General features: G+C 39.9%; 1 protein-coding gene across 2 annotated transcripts in view; it reads right to left on the bottom strand.

Annotated features, from left to right (window-relative positions):
* The window catches only part of nat10 (N-acetyltransferase 10), a 72,692-nt gene that overhangs the window by 13,001 nt on the left and 40,582 nt on the right, over positions 1–19,109 (bottom strand). For both annotated transcript variants that reach the window (XM_020534822.2, XM_048607165.1), the window contains 6 exons: positions 18,570–18,671; positions 16,503–16,577; positions 14,459–14,575; positions 8,888–9,021; positions 6,434–6,482; positions 1,416–1,518 (listed from right to left, as the gene is read on the bottom strand). In XM_020534822.2, coding sequence (XP_020390411.1) covers positions 1,416–1,518; positions 6,434–6,482; positions 8,888–9,021; positions 14,459–14,575; positions 16,503–16,577; positions 18,570–18,671 — 580 coding nt within the window. The remainder of the gene's footprint in view (positions 1–1,415; positions 1,519–6,433; positions 6,483–8,887; positions 9,022–14,458; positions 14,576–16,502; positions 16,578–18,569; positions 18,672–19,109) is intronic.

Raw genomic sequence — 19,109 nt, 5'->3', positions numbered from 1 at the left:
TTAGAAGGTCACTAAGTGTGCACATTTCCTTCAGATAGAAACAAGTCATTCAGGGAGAAAAGTCTATCAGAGAAGCAGTGCTGTTTTGCAGTCTCCAAGACAACCAGGGCAGGAGAAAAGAAATCTTGAGTACTTTCATGTCAGTCAGGGAAAGCTCCAGAAACACAAAGCTGTGGAAGAGGTGTTTAAGGAATCCACATTAAGAAATAAGTGAGCTGTGTTAGCAGTTTGTTTAAGTATCTCATGAAGAGACATTAACTAAAGAAGCTAGTATTAAGTGAATGCAGACATTTACCTAAACAGCAGTAAGAGTTCAGCTGTGTCAACCGGTAAAGGAGCTTTAAAATAGAAAAGGGTGACCTTTCACTGAAGTGTGAGAATCTATAAGGCTGTTATTGACAGTAAATGGTTTAAAACTTTATTTCTGATTTTTGCAATAAGACAGTTATGATTAGTTTCTGCAGAAGGTAAAATACTTTGTATTTTTTTTCCACTGTGTTTGTAATAAACTTTGATTGTCTTTTTAAAAAAATGATGTTGTCAGTTTCTTGTGAAAGCATTCAGTGATTGGCCACCATGGAAACCAAATTGCAAAACTAAAATCTATCAAGCCAGGTCTTCCTCTAGGATCAGACTCATCCAGTATTACCATTAGCTTGGGTCACAACTATTGGGAGTAAACTCTGGATTACTGGGGTGTACAGGAATAGCTAAATAACTGAGATTTAATGCAATACTGGATAAATAGTGTAGCAGGGAGGCTTCACAATCCTGAAGCATCAGGACTAGATGGACAGGTTATCATAGGAGTAGAGTTACCTAGTGTTGTCAGGGGTGACGACAACAAGGAAACAAATACAGAAGAGAAACAAGAATGGGAGAGACAAATATCACAAGAGTAAAGAATAATTCAGAAAGGGGAGATCAGACATGATTCAAATGCGAAGCAGTTTACAATGAGTTTGTTGTCTATACAGGTAAACGCACATGGCATGTTGAATAAAGTCACTGAGCTATGGTTAACCCTAACCCTATCACAGTTAACACACAGGACTATGGAGTAATTACAGAACTACCTCCAAATAGAGGATCAGAAATTTAATATTGTTGGCTACATGGTGTTCAGGAAAGATAGAGAACTAAAAGAAAGTTAACGGGAAAAGCAGTTTTGATCAAAGAAATTATTATAGCATTAGAGGGATGAGGTAATATAGAGCTGAAAACAGAATCTATTTAAAAAGAATTAAGCAACAGAGGAACTATTAAGATAATGGCCTTTTGCTGTGTTGTGCCATAACTGGTCACAGCTAATGGAAGTTCTAGTTTAATGTTTGTTACTGCTAAAATAATGGAAAACATAGGTGTGCAAAACAGCCCTCATTTTGAATCTGTTATTTCAAAGGGCTGAATTATACCTGTCCAGAAGGCAAAGAGCCAATTCTGTTGTGTAGATTCCACATCCTCTTCTGCATTCAGTGTCTTCAACATGATACAGGAATGTTCACCAGTGAGCTCATTCTACAGTTAACACAAAGGCTTTATTCCAAGTTAATTAATGCACTGAAACAGATCCAACATAGATTACTTTACCTTAAATAACAAATGCAAACCTGGCCCAGTTGACCTGCCAAGTCCTTTTAACTAATATATAGGAATTTGTGGCAAAATTGAGGGAGCTGACACACAGACAAACCACACATCGACATGTTCCTCTAGGCTGGTCAGCACAAACACAACCTTGACATCTATCTGACAATGTAGAAAACTGTCTAGCCTAGTCTAGTCCACACAAAACAGGACAAGTTCAATTTGGCTGCTTACTGGTCCATCCGCTTACTCTTGAGCAACAAAGTAATGGAATATGTTGTTGACAGTGCTATCAAGCATTCTCAACACAGCAATAACTTGGCCTGTTAACACTGAGTTCAATTTCCACCGGAGTCACTCAGCTGCTGACTTCATTGTAACCTACTCTAAGGAACTCCTACAGAGATGTCCTGGAGCTGAAATAATTAGTCTCCAACCATCCTCTTCCTTTGTGCTAGGTATCATTGAAAAATGAAGAATTGTTGAACATTCTAAGAGTTATCACTTATTGCAACCTTGGTCAAAACATTGAGGCGACATTGATTGCTATTGAAACCAAGGCCATAACAGCAAACTTTTTATTGACCGGCACTTATGGGATCAGGACCATGCCAGTTGGTCAAATATTCTGGTTGATCAAGAGGTCCACATAATCAATGTTAAAAACACACACCAAGTAATTGAAATGTAATGAAGGGGGTATACACATCACTGTTTTATTTTATTTGCAGCACAAATCACTTACATTATTATTTAACTTTGGCTTAAATAAAACTTACCAGCAGAGAACTTTCTCACTTGCACCCTCAAATAACTATTCAACAGTGAAGTTGAACTCCCAGTATTTGAGGCATTATGTTCAGAGCCCCAGTTAAAACAAATTTTGCTGTATTTGAAACAAAATTAGAAATTGATGGAAAAGCTCAGCAGGTATGGCAGCATCTGTGGAGAGAAACCAGTTAACATTTCCGGTCAAGTGACCCTTCCTAAGAACTGATGTTGGCTAGGAAAATGCCTGTTTCTATGCAGAAGATAGGGCGGGGGAAGAGGGCAAGGAGTAAGGAGTAAGGAGTGAGTATGTGGGGATAGAGGCCAAAGAGAGAGAAGAACAGTTGGACAGACAAAGGAGCGGATAATGATCTGGCTAAGAGGGTGGCTAGCTATTAATGGAGACTGTTAATTGCTAACAATGGGTTGCGTGTAATAGCAGACCATGTGGTAACAAGGCCTGGTTTGGAGGGGGTGTGGTAAGGACACGGGAGAGTTCAAGCCCTAAAGTTATTGAACTCGATATGAAGTCCAGAAAGCTGCAGAGTCCCCAAGCAGAAAATAAGATGCTGTCCTTCCAGCTTGCACTTATCTTCACTGGAGCACTGCAACAAGTTAAGACAGAGATGTTGGCCAGGGACCAGGGTGGTGTGTTGAAGTCGCAGGCAACTAGAAAATCGGGGTGTTTTTTACTGTATTTGCTCGAGAATGCCATTGAGGAGCGCTCCCAAAATGGAAACCAATGGAAATCAGGGAAACAATTCTTCACTAGTTGAACGATACCTAGCACAAAGGAGAAGGTGGATGGATACTAATTATCTCAGCTCCAGGACATCACTATAGAAGTTCCTCAGAATACTGTTCTATGCCTAACGATCTTCAACTGCTTCATCTCCAGGGAATTCCCTGTATCATAAAGTCAGCAGTGAGGACTTCCACCAATAATCGCACAACATTCAGCACCATTTGTGACTCCTCAGATACTGAGGCAGCTCAGGTTCATAATCAGCAAGACTTGGAGATATTTTCGAATCAACCTGTTCAGAGATGTTATTATACACCTCTAGAATGGGTGGAACCACACCCATGCTAGTGCTGATGTGGCAAGCAAAGCAAATACAAAGTAATGACAATCTCTAATGTGAAAGAATCTGTTTTCCCTGACGTTAGACAGCATTGCAATAACAAAATCCCATGGTGTCAATATCCTGGGAGTTGCCATTGATAGAAATGGAACTGGATTACTTATTTAAATACTGTGGCCATAAGAACAGGTCAGAGGCTGGGAATTCTGTGGCATGTAACTCACTACTTGATTTTCCAAAGTCTGTCCACCACCTCCAATGCACATGTCAAGACTGTGATGGAATTATCTCTGTTTGCCTGGATCTTTGCAGCCATCACAATGCTTGAGAAGTTCAATTCCACTAAGCACAAAGTAGCTCTCTCGACTGGCACTCCATCTATCCTCTTCAATATTCACTTCCCTCCACCAGATACAGTGGCAGCACTGTGTACCGTATGAAAGATATACTGCAGCCATAATAGCTTCAATAACACTTCCCAAACCTGCAACCCTACCACCTAGGGCAAAGCAGGCATTTAGAGACACCAACACCTGTAAGTTCGCTTCAACCACATACCATTCTGACTTGGAAATATATTGTCAGTTCAATGTCTCTGGGTCAAAATCCTGGAATGATGTCTGAACTGCATTCTGGCATACTTTTACTGCATGGACTGCAGCAGTTAAGGTGATGCTTCATCACCACCTTAAGGGCAGCTAAGATGGGTAATGAATGCTGCCCTCGCCACGACGTTCACATCTTAAAACAGACTTTTCAAAATTTCAATTCTTTGAAATGATGGATTTGAAAGGTTCAATGGTTTCTGAAAGCATGAAAAGCTGCACAGTATTTTTTCCGGCATACATACTGTTTGGCTAATAATTGATGCAAGATGAGGCAGATACAGTCTATCAATTGTAATACTTTTGTAATGTCTGAGGAGATGTTTCCTTTGACAATTTATGTAATTATTGTTGGGTTATAGCCAATCAAAAAATTCCTGAACAAATGTCTAGCAACTATTTCCCATATTTTGGGACCTGCTTACACCTCCTCCTCCTAATTCAAATTTACCTCTGATCTTTTCCTCTCCCTGCCCCCACCCCCAACAAGACATCATTATCAATAATTAGACACTGTGTTATGGCAAGGCTTTGCTTCATATTTGGCTTTAGGTAATTCAAAGAGGGGAGAGAAAAACCAATGAAGTTACCCTTCCTTGACCCTTAATCTCCACCATCTCCCCACCTCCTCACCCCCAAGCATCACTGCCTTCTGCTCTCAGTCTGTGTTTTCAAAGTTCTGTTACATCATAGCCACTTCCATCGCATCTTCAACTTTTTCATCAATGTCATTCATAATTTAAAGCAATGTCTGTCACAAACCACCTCCACAAACCACAACACCAGATTCTCAAATTCTTCCACAGTGTCTCACTTGCATTGATGATCTCAGGTCCTTTTAGCTCTCTCTTTCCCTTCGAGTTGAATGCTTCCTCACATTGCCTCATCATGAACACTTGCCAAACTCAGTCATCTCAATCAACTGAAATACTTCTTAATTTGGAACAAAGGTTTCATTAAGATCTGACAAATCATTACCACCAAAACAGTATTACCTGCAAGACTTGCTTTTGCAGACTATTAGAATTTTAATACTGGTACAGTGACAATTTCTGATTTTAATCAGTGCAGTTGATTATAGGAAGTTATTGTTTTCAATGGAAATGTTCTCAGAATTGGTAAATACTACCTCTTCTAAAACTGAACCATGGTGAGGAAGATTTGCTTTGCAATCTTTACTATGCACAAAATCTAACGTGACCCAATGAGGGCAGTCTTTTATTTTAAAAATCAGCACTCTTCAAAAAAATCTCCCTCCCACCCGGAGATAGTAGGAACTGCTGATGTGGAGAATCTGAGATAACAATGTGTAGAGCTGGATGAACAACACAGCGGGCCAAGCAGCATCAGAGGAGCAGGAAGGCTGACGTTTCGGGTCTGGACCCTTCTTCAGAAATGGGGGAGGGGAAGGGGATTCTGAAATAAATAGAGAGGGGGGGGAGGCGGATGGAAGGTGGATAAAGGAGCAGATAGGTGGAGAGGAGACAGACAGGTCAAGGAGGTGGGGATGGAGCCAGTAAAGGTGAGTGTAGGTGGGGAGTTAGGATGGGGGTTGGTCAGTTAAGGGAAGACGAACAGGTCAAGGAGGTGGGGATGAGGCTGGTAGGTAGGAGGTGGGGTTGGGGGTTGAGGTGGGAGGAGCGGATAGATGGGAGAAAGGACGGACAGGTCAAGGAGGAAGGGATGAGGCTGGTAGGTAGGAGGTGGGGGTGGGTGTTGAGGTGGGAGGAGCGGATAGGTGGGAGAAAGGACGGACAGGTCAAGGAGGCAGGGACGAGCTGGGCTGGTTTTGGGATGAGGTCGGGGGGGTAGAGAGATTTTGAAGCTTGTGAAGTCCACATTGAGACCATTGGGCTGCAGGGTTTCCCCTCCCCCATTTCTGAAAAAGGGTCCAGACCCAAAACGTAAGCTTTCCTGCTCCTCTGATGCTGCTTGGCCTGCTGTGTTCATCCAGCTCTACACCTTGTTATGCCTCCCACCAATCATTGATTAGAAAATACTTATACCATTTCTTTGGAACGGATGGGACCTGAACCTGGGCCTTCTGGCTCATAGGTAGTGACAGTACCACTGTACCACCAGAGTCCCATTGAATCAGAGTATACAAGATTACCACTAGTCCAAACCAGCTAGGACCCAACAGCTCTCAAACCAGGGATTTACCATGCAGTGAATTTGCTCAAGATATAACCCAAATCAACATAACTTTACTTCGGTGCTGTTTCAATTGGACTATACTGTATTGTGCATTTTGCTTAGACAGTAATTCTCAGTACGTATTGTATATTTAGTCAGGTACAACCTACAACATTCCTCCATTTGATTACTTTGTACAGACTAAAAGCATTCAAATCCATATGCTAAAAATTGTGAAATTAAGTAACTTACAGGTGTCTGTCTTAGATACACTGGAACATACCCAGCTCTCTTCCAGAACCTGAAAAAAAAACAGAAGTGCAGATCTGAGAATGTGTTTGCTGGGAAATCACAGTGGTAGAAAAATTTTTAGTCAGCTTTAGTCCTGTTCCTGAGGACATCTTGGTATTTTTCTTCGATTTGATAATAAAGCAATCACATTCTTAGAAATTACTTTCGTATACTTCCATAAGAATGACATCTTGCAACAGTAACCAAGTGGATATTTATGTGCACAGTGGACGGCCTAAACTCTCAGCTATTAGCTAAGGACACGATTTACAAGTTGACTCTACATAACATCTTTATGGTCTGGGAGGTTGTTACATTTCAAACTGCAGAATGGTAGTGATGTTACAAATGACCATTTCAACAATCCAAACAATCCTTTAATTCTAAGATATATTTCCTGGGAAAATGGAATGGCTCTTCCTTCCTTCTCCATCTGAAATGCCAGGCCTCACTCATTCAAATGTGGACCCATAAAGTCTAGGATTCTTCAAGACAGGAGGCAACATTCTACTGCCAGAGGCACGAGGATAGCAATAGACAATGTTATGTGACTTAAGCAGAAAAAACTGCAATGTGCAAACAGCAATTAAATGTTAATCCATTTAAAACCATTAAAAATTGAAAGCCTTGAAGTTCCTCCAGTTCAGAGGACCCTGGACCTATGTTGGACAAACTAAAAGTTCTATTTATTTTCGTTCAACATAACTACACTGATGAGATACTTATTATAAATACTCTTTATGAATATGTGCTGGGTCATTAGCACTAATGTCTAACAAATACCAAATCTCAAGAAGTGAATGCCTTCAAAACAATCTTGTTCTCATACCACAGCCTTCATAATAATTGAAAAGCATGTGCAGATTTTGAAAGCTGAAAATTACAGTGCTCCCAAGAGAGTTGGTTGGAGTATTTACTGTGTTAACTGCTCAGTCTGGTAATGGATAGCTTTGGAGCAGCAACTTAATAGTCAGTCTAAGTGCCAAAGACTTACAGATGGGACCTATTTCTGTACAAACTCTAAATGCTTTAAGCCACAGTGTAATTCTCCCCACTGCACTACTACAATGAAACAGGGGATCTGCCTTTCATATAGCAATATTTGCAATTACAGATATTTTAAGCTCTATCCACAACCCTAAATTAAGCATGCCAGGAAAGTTGAATTAACAAATAAACAACAGAAATTATTGGAAAGATTTATATCTGTCTCATCAGCATTTGAAAAGAGAGACTAACACTCAAAATCTAATTCTGTGAAGAGTTTCTGTGGTATTTACCTAGATGACTACTCTTGGCAACTTGTGGCATTTGCTTCCACTGTCAATATGTGGTACTGGGTAAGGGTTGTTTGAAGTAGTTCACTACTGCCAATCTTCCTTTGGCTTTGACCTATCCAGAGATTAGTGATAGACAATACACCAGAGTAGGGTATCTACATGGAACCACTGTTCTTCAATAACAAGAAGGTTTACTGCACAATAGCAATAAGTACAACTGCTAGAACCATAGAAAGTTCGTACAAATACATCAGCTCCAGCATTCCCTCTTATTTGCCTTGTGGCTGTGCAGGTCTCATAGGCCTGCGCACGACAGCGACTTCAGATCCAGAAGTCAATACCGCGATCAGTGTGCCAACACCAATTGCTATGTGCACAGAAGCACAGCTTAGAGGGAACACTGATCAGTTCGTTCTCAAAGCTAGAGGAGGCCTCTTTGCCTCCACCCACAAGATATTTTGTGAGCAACACGTTTAGATATATTATTACACACCTCTGGAACATGTAGGACTTGAACCTGGGCCTTCTGGCTACCACTCTGCTATAGGAGCCCCCTCCACACACAGACTGAGAGAAGCATCTATAGAGTGGGTAGGGCTTATGTAACATGAACATTAATCCCTTCAAAACAGTTTCCTCCCAAAATGGCATGTTTTTGTTTTACTAATTCCAACAGATCAGTTTCTACCTACCAGCTGTTATCAACTTAAATCATTTTATAGTTATTTTGATATTGTAGATTCTGGGATAACACAAATGATCAAATCAACAGGGCGCTTTAAATACGTGCTCAGTGATTTCCAAGATCATGTTCCAGATTATGCCCGTGCTCAATTAACTACAGTCCAGGGAAAGAAAGCAGTTTTCTCCAGTAAACATGACTCGCAATACAAGGTTAGCATTGTACAAGAAAATTTGGGAAGACTTTGATGAAAAATTATTACTAAAAGTATAACTTTTGCTGGGATAAGCTTGCAAGTCCTAGATGAATTAAAGGTCAAACAGGAAACACACTTAAATTTCTGAAAGTTCAATTCCATAATCACCAAAAGACATTTACCATTTTATTAATGTGCAACCAGTATATGATTAGACATAAAATACTTTAGAAGATTGAAAAAGCATTGTAACTTACTTCAGTAGCTGGGATGTGAGGCCATATGATACTCCCAGATAGTCTAGCTTTTCTGGAGGGCGTTCATTGAGTTTCAGCAGTAGTGGTGGCAAGTCTTTGCGTGGAGCCAACACCTCATCTAGTAAACCTATAGCCTGAGTAAGAGAAGAATTTTACTACACTAGAAACTGGGCTATTTCTATTTTTCTAGGCTATTTTTCCTTCATGCCCATCCACAAGATAACATTTCTCTGAAGCTAATGGCTATACAGCCTGAAAGAAATATGCATATTCCAGCAGTTTAAATAAGTCTCCTTATGTAAAATCATTCATTAACATAAATATCCTAAAATCAAGGTCTTTATCTCAACCATGACATTCAGAATGGGAGAATAAGTACCAAGACATCAAGATGAACACACAGAAACAAAAACAGAAATTGCTGGAGAATCTCAACAGGTTTGGCAGCGTTTGTGGAGAAAAAGCAGAATTAATGTTTCGGGTCCAGTAACCCTTCTTCAGAATTGCAAGATGCCAAGATATCAGCTGCTTCACTGACCACGGTCAGCCACATGATCTGAAGTCAGTAGGAAATCGCCCACAACTAAGGAACAAGGCTTGTACGTGGGGATAAAACAAAAAGGATTAACCTAGGAAAATTAAATTCTGAAATAGAGAAATAACTTATCCAACAGATAAATTTGTTATTTTGAAAAAAAAGGAGCAGGAGTAATCCATTCACTCTTCAGGTCTATCATTCAGTATGCCACTGGTGATCTTCTTCCTAAACTCCACTTTCCCACACTATCCTCATAATTCTTAATTCCCTCAATATCCGAAAATCAATCTCTGACAAGCATATTCAATAACTGAGCTTTGACAGCTTTCTGTTGTGAACAGAGATTTCCAACTCTTTGGGGAAAGAAATATCCCCTCAAATAGTTGTAAATAATCACTTCTTTATTGCAAAACTGTGTCCCCGGAATTCTAGACTCCACCACAAGGGGGAACATCTTCCCAGCATCTCCTTTGTCAAATCCCTCAAAAATGTTACTTTGCTTCAATTACCTAATCTCTCATTCTTGTAAATGCAAAGGATGATTTTTCTCACATCTTCATAAGGTAACTTGCTCCTCCCAAGAATCAGTCCAGTGAAACTTTGCTACACATTAATGGGTGTGGTCTCACTAATATCCATACAATTGTAGAGAGGCTTATTTATTTTATTTCAATGCCTTTGCAATAAAGACTAACATCCTATTTGCCATTCTAATTGTTTGTTGCTCCCAAAGGTCTCTCTGAATGCCAAAATTTACTATTTTTCCTATCAAAATGGGAAATATTACACTTCTCCGCAATAAATATCACCTGCCAAGCCCATTCCACCTGTGCCACCCTTCTAAGTTAGATATATATATATATATATATATATAGACTGTTTGACCCTCAGTGATTTCCACTAATTCATGTACTTAACAGCTTTCAAGTTCTAAATGTCCCATTTATTCCTAATTGCTGTTTTCTATCCACTTACCAATCCTGAATCCATGAATGCTACTTCTGCGTAATGACCTCTTGTCCAATTTAATTCCAGCAACCAAGAGAATTTCTCTGTCCTCCTCATGGTATCAGAGCTTCTTGCCTCCTGCTTGTCAATTCTTCCGCTCATTACTTCACTCCCTGACCCCTTGCTCGTCGTTTTGCTCACAGCTTGCCTCCCATTCATCCCTGACCCTCCTGCGTGTTGACACCCAGTCCCATGTCATCTCTGTCCCCTGTTCCTACAGCTGGCTCCTCCCACTCACTACTTCCCTCCCCACCCCACCCCTCTCAACTTGCCAATTCCACAGAATCTCAGAATAGTTACAGTACAGGAAGAGGCCATTCATCCATGATGTATGCATCAGCCGAATAAAATCACAGGAACATAGGGACAGAAGTAGGCCATTCAGCCCTGAGCCTATTCTGCTATTCAATGGGGTCATGGTTGACCTGTCTTTGGCCCATGTCCCTGAATACCTTGACTTAACAAAAATTCATATGACTCAGATTTAAAATTAACAACTAAACCAGCATCCACTGCCACTATTTGGAAGAGAGTTCCAAACATCTACCACCCTGTGGGGTGGCTCGGTGGCTCAGTGGTTAGCACTGCTGCGTCACAGTGACAGGGACTCGGATTCAATTCCAGCCTTGGGCGACTGTCTGTGTGGAGCTGGCAAAGTCTCCCTGTGCCTGCCTGTATTTCCTCAGAGTGCTCCGGTTTCCTTCCACAGTCCAAAGATGTCCAGGTTAGGTGGATTGGTCATGCTAAATTGCTCATAGTGTCCAGGGATGTGCAGGCTAGGTAGATTAGCCATGGAAAAATGCAGAGTTACAAGGATAGGGTAGGGGCTGGGTCTGGGTGGGATGCTCTTCGGAAGTAGGTGTGGATTCAATGGGCTGAATGGCCTGTTTCCACACTGCAGGGGTTCTATATTTCTTTCTGCGTAGAAGTGCTTCTTAACATATCTCCTGAACAGGCTGGTTCTAATTCTCAGACTATGCCCCTGAATTCTAGAATCCCCAACCAGTGGAAATAGTTTATCTTTACTTACCTACCTTTTTCTGCTAATATCTTGAAGGCTGTGATCAAATCACTCCTTAACTTTCTAAATCTACAGAAATCAGGCCTAATTTGTATAATCTCTCCTCATAACTTAAGCCCTTAAGTCCAGGTATCATTCTTGAAAACCTACATTGTACACACTCCATGGCTAATATATCCTCCCTAAGGTGTGATGCCCAGATATGCTCTCAGCACTCCAACTGGCACCTAACTAGGGTTTTATATAGCTGCAGTATAAGTTCTGCATCCTTATACTTCATTCCCTCGAGGTATAAAGGCCAGCATTTAATTATCTTTCTTGATTGTTTTTATGGAAGGCCATTCTAACCCAACTCTCTAGCATCTGGTCTACAGCCTCGCTCGCAGGTGCAGATCCAGATCCAGATTCCTTTTAAATGAGTTAAGGGTTTTCTGTCACAAACAAACTAATCATCGAATACCAAACCCACGCCATCTTCAGAGAGAAAAAGCTGTTCTTTATGCCTGCTCTAACCTTTGACCAATTACCTTAAATCTGTATCCCCTGGTAGCTGACCATTCACAGAGGCCTTCACAGGAGACTCATTTAAACTGCTGGAATATGCATATTTCTTTCAGGCTGTGTAGCCATTAGCTTCAGAGAAATGTTATTTTGTGAATGGGCATAAAGCTGTTCCTTATGCCTGCTCTAAGGCTTGACCAATTACCTTAAATCTGTATCCCCTGGTAGCTGACCTCTCCGCCAAGGGAAACAAGTCTTCCCTATCCACTCGATCCAAACACCTCAACACTTTGAACATTTCAATTAAGTCGCCCTTGGCCTGCTCCGTTCTAAGCTAAACAACCCCACCCAACATGCTTTCCTCTTGCCTGCAATTTCAAATGCCTGGCAACATTCTCATAAATCCTTTCTGCACTCTGTTGAGCAATGTAGTGACTTGAACTGTATGTGAAACGCCAAATTGTGACGAGGATTGGGAAATTATCCTCCCCCAGTTTCCTCGGATCAAGTTCATTGAACCCTAGTTAATTACCCACTTCCAAGGTCAATCCTTTCAGTACTTCCATTTTCATTATGCTTATTTTATCTAATTTTTCATACTCCTCCTCTTTAATTGGTACATCTGCATTATCCTTTCCATTGGTAAAGACAGTGACAAAACACAAAATAAGAACCCTGTTTGCATCCCCTGCACCCATACACAATGTATTTCTCAGATCAGTTCCATCCTTTTCTTTATCAGTCTCTTGCAGTTTGGATATTTTTCTAATCAGAGTTGTTATATACCCTGACAGCAGGTGGAACTGGAACCCAGGCCTCCTGGCTCAGAGGTTGGGACACCACCACTGTCCCACAAGAGCTCCAATTGATAAATCATCTTTGGATTTTTGTTACTTTTGATCAACCCATATTTTTTTCATATGTTCTCCTTGCCATACCAATTTGCGTTTTCACTTTACACCTGTACTTTCTTGACTTTTCTAAGTTTTAGAAAATAGAATTTTTGAGATTTCATAAGCTTTTATTTTGCATTTCCTGGCTCTGTATGCTTCGGCATAACCAGGGGCCTCCAGATTTGGCAGTATCACCCTTTTTTTTTGTGGGGACACTGTATCCATAGAAGCTCACTTTCGAATGATTCCCACTGATCTCCTATTGACCTTACTTCAAGTAATCAGTTCACTTCTACCAGATCATCTCTCCATTTTGTAAAATTTGCTTTCCCCCAATTTAGAACTGGTATTCCTGTTCTATCTTTGCTCCTTTCCATAATGATACTAAACCTGTGTTATGATTGCTATCTCCAAAATGATCAGCCACTTCCATTTCACCCATCTGCCAGCTTCATTTCCAAAGTCTAAACCTAGAATTGCACCCTCTCCTGGGCTTATTAACTGATTAGAAGTTCTCTTGAATTTAATTCAAGACCTTTATACCTCCTGTGTCTTTCATACTATTTGTATCCCAGTTGATATTTAGGTATTTGAACTTATTACTGCCCTAAAGTTTTACACTCAGGAATGTCCCATTACATTTGTTCCTAAAAATCTCTCCAATGATTTGGGAGTCTTAATACAGACTTAGCAGTGTTGTTGCCCCCTTTTTTTTTTTAAAACTTGACCTATATGGTACAATTTGATGCTTGTTCAGTATTTCATCCCTCCTTTAAATTCTTGAATCAATATCACTACCTCCTGGCTTTTCTTTAAATCCCCTTCTCAATCCTGCCTGAAAGCCCCAAATCTACAGATGCTGAGCTGACATTCGTGAATTACTTTATGCCAAGTTTCTATTATTGCAATGATACAATTGCAAACAAAGGCTAAGGAGAGAGATAAGCAAGTGAGTTGCAAGGAAGGCCTGGAGCAGGAGCTGAGTGGATACAGCTGGTGAGGGGATCATATTAAAGTCAACAAAATGAAGGCTGGTTCTAGCACATCCCACAATACTAAGACACACGCTAGCAGCAGAGCACAGCATTCTAGTTCCGTTGCAAGAATGTGGTTTGGGCCACAATTTGTACAGCTGCTATTGACTCACGATAGCCCGTGACTCAAATTATTAATTCTGCAGCTCCACTGGGGTACTGACCCATGGTTTGGAAATCTCAGATTTAATATCAAAATCCAGTTAGAGCACACTTACTGGCTCAGTAGCAATGACTCTCCTATACATTTGATCAGTCCACATACATCTGGACAAAATGGGCTGCTGTTGACACTGATGGATCTGCTGCAGTGCCTGAAAGAATACACCTCTCACTACTTGAATATGGCTGCTTCCAAAAACAGCTCATCTTTCTGGTCTTAAAAAAACTACTAATTTACAAGAATAGATGACAGGACAGTCCGCTTCACGCTTATGGATTACAAAAACTTCTTTGAAATTGTCACTGAAGGGTCCCCCTCTATCCTACACAAATCTATTAGGAACGTTCATCAACATTTCACAGGCAGTCAAAATTCTCCATCTATCTGCAGTAGTAAATTCAAACATTGTATACCTCACTGCCAACAGTGGTTATCTCTGTGGGCTTATGGCTTTCTTGCTCCTCGAGACATGGAAATTTCCCTTCATAGTACATTTGCAGCAACTGCATTGCTCGGCTTCCATATCCCATCTAGCCATAGGCGAAGACAGAAAGAAACAACAGGCTTTAATGGATTATTGCATATAGTACTTAAAATTTGATGCCTACAAATTTGCAATTAGCACTTAGAAGTTTTATGCCCACAGGAGTATATCGAAGATTGTACCATCATTTCCACTTCCATTAAATTTGGGTGCAGTCAATTAAAACCAATTCTTCCCTTTGACTGCTGAAAGTTTTAACTTAATTAAGCTTCTGAAGGCTCAACACAGTTATGGGAGGCACAATTTATTAATATAAATGAACCTCTAACTCAGGTGCAAGAAGTACTTTTCTAGCTGTACGTGGTTAATCACATCATCAGAAACATGAGTCGGTATTGTAGTAGGTTATACATATACAACCCTTATAAACACAAGGAAAACAGGTGACTGTAACTTTGAAGTCAGCAGCAAGTCAATCTTGCTCGCCACTGGCTTCAAAGAAAACTACCCTAAGTTCTGGCAATTTCTGGGGTGTGGAATTGCCCAGCAAAGGTTTATTTTCAATATTAAGCAAAGGAATCTCCAGGTATTCAACAAAGAATGTCAATCAGAGTGAATAGCTAATCACAATGAAATATTCTCACAGTCAGAACAAGTAAAAACCACAATCACTAATTTTTTTTCTTATACAAACAATGAAATAAATGATTAGGACACCTGTACAGAATTAAGGAAGACGTTGAAATATCATAATTTTCTTTTTAAAAAGCATTATTTGTACAATAATTTTTAAAGTTGAAATTAATTTTCATAAAATCACTTTTTTAAAAATATGGAAAACCAGACATTGCACAAACACAAATTAAATTTCTTTTCAACATCTGTAAAGGATTTTCAACAGTAATCATAACTATAATTCTTCATTAAAAACTCAAGTACATTTCAATAAAGCTCAACTTTTTCCAAGTGTTTTAAAACTGTACAAAGAATAAATGTTAGATGAAAGTCTCGCCACTGAAACAATTGATGGCACTCTTCAGAGACCCTCAAAAGTGCATCCTGTGAAAAAATATTGAATCACTAATCATACCTCCTGGATTTCTGTGTTCAACTGCACATGTGCAAACACCAGACATTCTCAGCAATTTGTTTGTCATTCCTACTGCAAATCTGGCCACTCACCCTGATCTCTATAAAAAGACTGGGATAAATTTCGACTTAGCAACAGAAAACTATCCAAGGCTGCAGAAAGCATTTGGATTTCAGAATCTATGCAATGTGATGGAAACACAAACATTTGTTTATAAATATCATTAAATTACATGATATGAACTACATAGATAAGTGTACTACTGCTCTGTGAGCATAGTACATGAATTTGAAAAAGAGAGACAGCAGGTGAGTTGCAAGCAAAACAAGTGGCCCGAGAGGAGCCAAATGCACAGTGGTGGAATAAATTCAAGGCAGAGAAATGGAGGCTGTTTCCAGCACATCCCACAATACAAAGAGATACTCTTGCAGAACATGGCATTCTAGTTCGATTGCAAGAAAATGGTTTGGGCCACAATTCACGCCCACATTACAGACTCGTAACAGGGTGAGCTTGTGACACAAATTGCCCATTCTGCAGCTCTATTGTGTTTAGAAGGGTTGTATTTAAACAGATCTGACAGTTGATAGTATGTATAAGTCATTATGATGTTCAATCACGTTTCTGACGATGTGATTAACCCCATCCAGCCAAAAGCAAAATAACCCTAACTCAATCTCCAGGCATCAGCATTTCAGCAGAAAAGCAAACTTGCCTTTCAAAAGTAATGTATCATTCATATCAACACTATTCAATTAGCATCCCTAATAAGTTATTATATAGCGGCAAATTTGAGAGTAGTGCACAACTATATAGTGCATGACTAAACAAATCAATTTATTTTAATGTTCTTCCATTAAAGGATAAAGACATTTTGTTTTACCCCTTGGTAATCTGGGTGGACTGCAATTCGGACAATGCGTCCTCCAGACAAGCTTCCAAAGTCAGGATCCTGAAACTAGATTTTAAAAAATACTCAGTTAACTACAACAACTGACAGATCAACCGAGAAGATGAATCAGTTAACTAAAGTTAAAATTACTTCCATTTTGTACAGCTCAGCCACATTTTCAAATAGATAGTCAAGGTTCCACAATAAATTAACAGGCGAAGACAATGTCTTGCCAGAACAAAAGGTCTATCCCCCTCTCCAACTGCTGTATCAAAGCCAAAGTGAATGTTTATCAATGTCGAACAAAATCAGGACGAGCCTGACTGGGATAACCTCCATATCAACATACTTGTAACCACTGAAGATGGTGGAGGGATCAGTGCTGGATCATCAGCTAAAATTTTAATCGATTTATTAATGAAGAGCTGTGTAATGTGTCCAGGTTTGCTTACAATACAAAAGTAAGAGGAAAAATAACAGTCAATGCAAGAAAGTTGCAAAACAGTTCAAATAGGTTAAATGAGTCGGAAAGAACACAACAAATGAATCTACCGTGAAGAAATGAAGTGTTTTCCACTGGGAGACAAAGCAGATTTTTAAAAAAGATGAAGCCCCGGCAAATATTAGAATTCAACGGAATCTGTGTTAATTGCACATAATTGCATGTTAATTATATTGATGGGATTGGTATTAATTGGGGACTCCCCTATGTTTAAATGCAAAGCAAATTGAAAGGGGAGTTGCTGAGAAGTACAGGATAAAATAATCCATGTCACAATAAATGAAAGTTTTAAGTGCATGAAGTGGGTGGGCTGCTGAGAGATCAGTGAGATATGGTTTGATCACATTTCCTATTTGATAATACGTTGTGAGCTGTGCAACTACATTCTATTAATTTATATTTACCTCACCGTATTCCTGAGTATTAGAGTTTTAGTTGGAAATATGTGTTACTGTTCTAACATTGTATAGTAAAGTTTAGTTTGTTTGATAATCAAAACTGTGGAAGCTTGTGATTTAACTCTTAGAAAGTAACAGGGATCTCAAACTATGTCTATTTTAAACAAAAAAAAGGTCTGATTCCAAGCCAGACCAGGAAATAAATTTGGCAACCTCATCAGTAATCATATTTAAGTTAGAAGAAATGTGCATCCTTGTACAAAAACACAAAGGTACAATGCATGCACGAAATGTAAAGAAACACAAGCATGAAAGCAGAATGGCAAATTCATTACCTGTTATTACAAGGGGTTGTAATGTAACTGTGGTGGCTCGTAATGAAATTAAATGGTCTTGGTCAAATTATATCTGGAGTAATGTACATAGTTTTGCCCTCAAAGGAAGGAAGGATGCCAGTTGCTGTTAATTAGTGGCCACGTGGTTCGTGAGACGTATTCCTGGGGTGAAGGACTATGTTACGAGTGATTGATTAGACTAGGTCTATACTATTTTTAGTTCAGAAGAAGAAGTGATCTCATTGAAACATAGATAACTCTTAAGGATTTTACACAGCAGAAGTTGGAATGATGGTGCCCTTGACTCTGGTGTCTGGAACTCCGGGTCAACTCTGATTAAGATTTTCATTTAAAGTCTGGGATGAGGAGAAATTTTTTTTCAAAGAGTGGCCAGTTTAAAATTCTGTATCAGTTTCATGCGTTCAAGTCCAAGAGACTGACAGATCCTTGGTTACTCAAAGAATCAAGCAAGATAGACAGAGTGCAGGAAGGTGTAGCAGAATTTGAAGATGAGTTTTATCCTGAGTGGCAGAGCAGGCTTGAGGGGCCAAATAGCATACTTCTGCTTCTATCTAAAATTCTCAAGTTCTTGATATCCTGACTTTCCTGAAAACAGTGAGCCATTTTGCAAAAGTATTAAAAGTTCACATTAAGTTTTTTTCAGTCTGTCAAATGGAACAGACAAGGGTCAGAGATAAAACATAGCCATTTCTGAAGAAGGGTCTAGGCCCGGAACATCAGCCTTCCTGCTCCTCTGATGCTGCTTGGCCTGCTGTGTTCATCCAGCTCTACACCTTGTTATCTCTTATATCCATAATCCTACCTGCTCTGACACAATCCATGGAATTAGATCTCCAAATGCTTTCTTCCCACGAGAGAGGCTGTTCATAACAGATTGACGTGAGATCTCTCCTTCAAGGGCCACCTGACAAAGTCAAAGAAAAAAATGGCTTGAATTAGCTCTTCAGAAGGATCTTTAAAAGGTGAGTTTTACAGCATTTCTCAAATTACCAACACGCACTGCTCTTTGAAGTGCTTCACAGCAGTTAACTGGAACCTAACTGGAAGGCACACTTTCTTTAATGCTTCAAAAGCCAAAATCATGGGTATTCGTATTTTATTTGGTCAACGAGAGATGACGCGGTCAACGAGAGATGACATATCAGACAGATAACCAAACAGTTGAGTCAGGCCGCCAACAATATCTGCAGCAGGCCAAAAACAACAATGCTTCAACTAGAGATAGTAGGAACTGCAGATGCTGGAGAATCCGAGACAACAAGGTGCAGGGCTGGATGAACACAGCAGGCCAAGCAGCATCATAGGAGCAGAGAGGCTGACGTTTCGGGCCTAGACCCTTCAT

Source organism: Rhincodon typus, chromosome 17 (genome assembly GCF_021869965.1).
Source record: "Rhincodon typus isolate 14 chromosome 17, sRhiTyp1.1, whole genome shotgun sequence".
NCBI lineage: Eukaryota > Metazoa > Chordata > Chondrichthyes > Orectolobiformes > Rhincodontidae > Rhincodon > Rhincodon typus.
The sequence above is the reverse complement of the archived record's forward strand: the minus strand, read 5'-3'. Positions and strand labels throughout refer to the sequence as shown.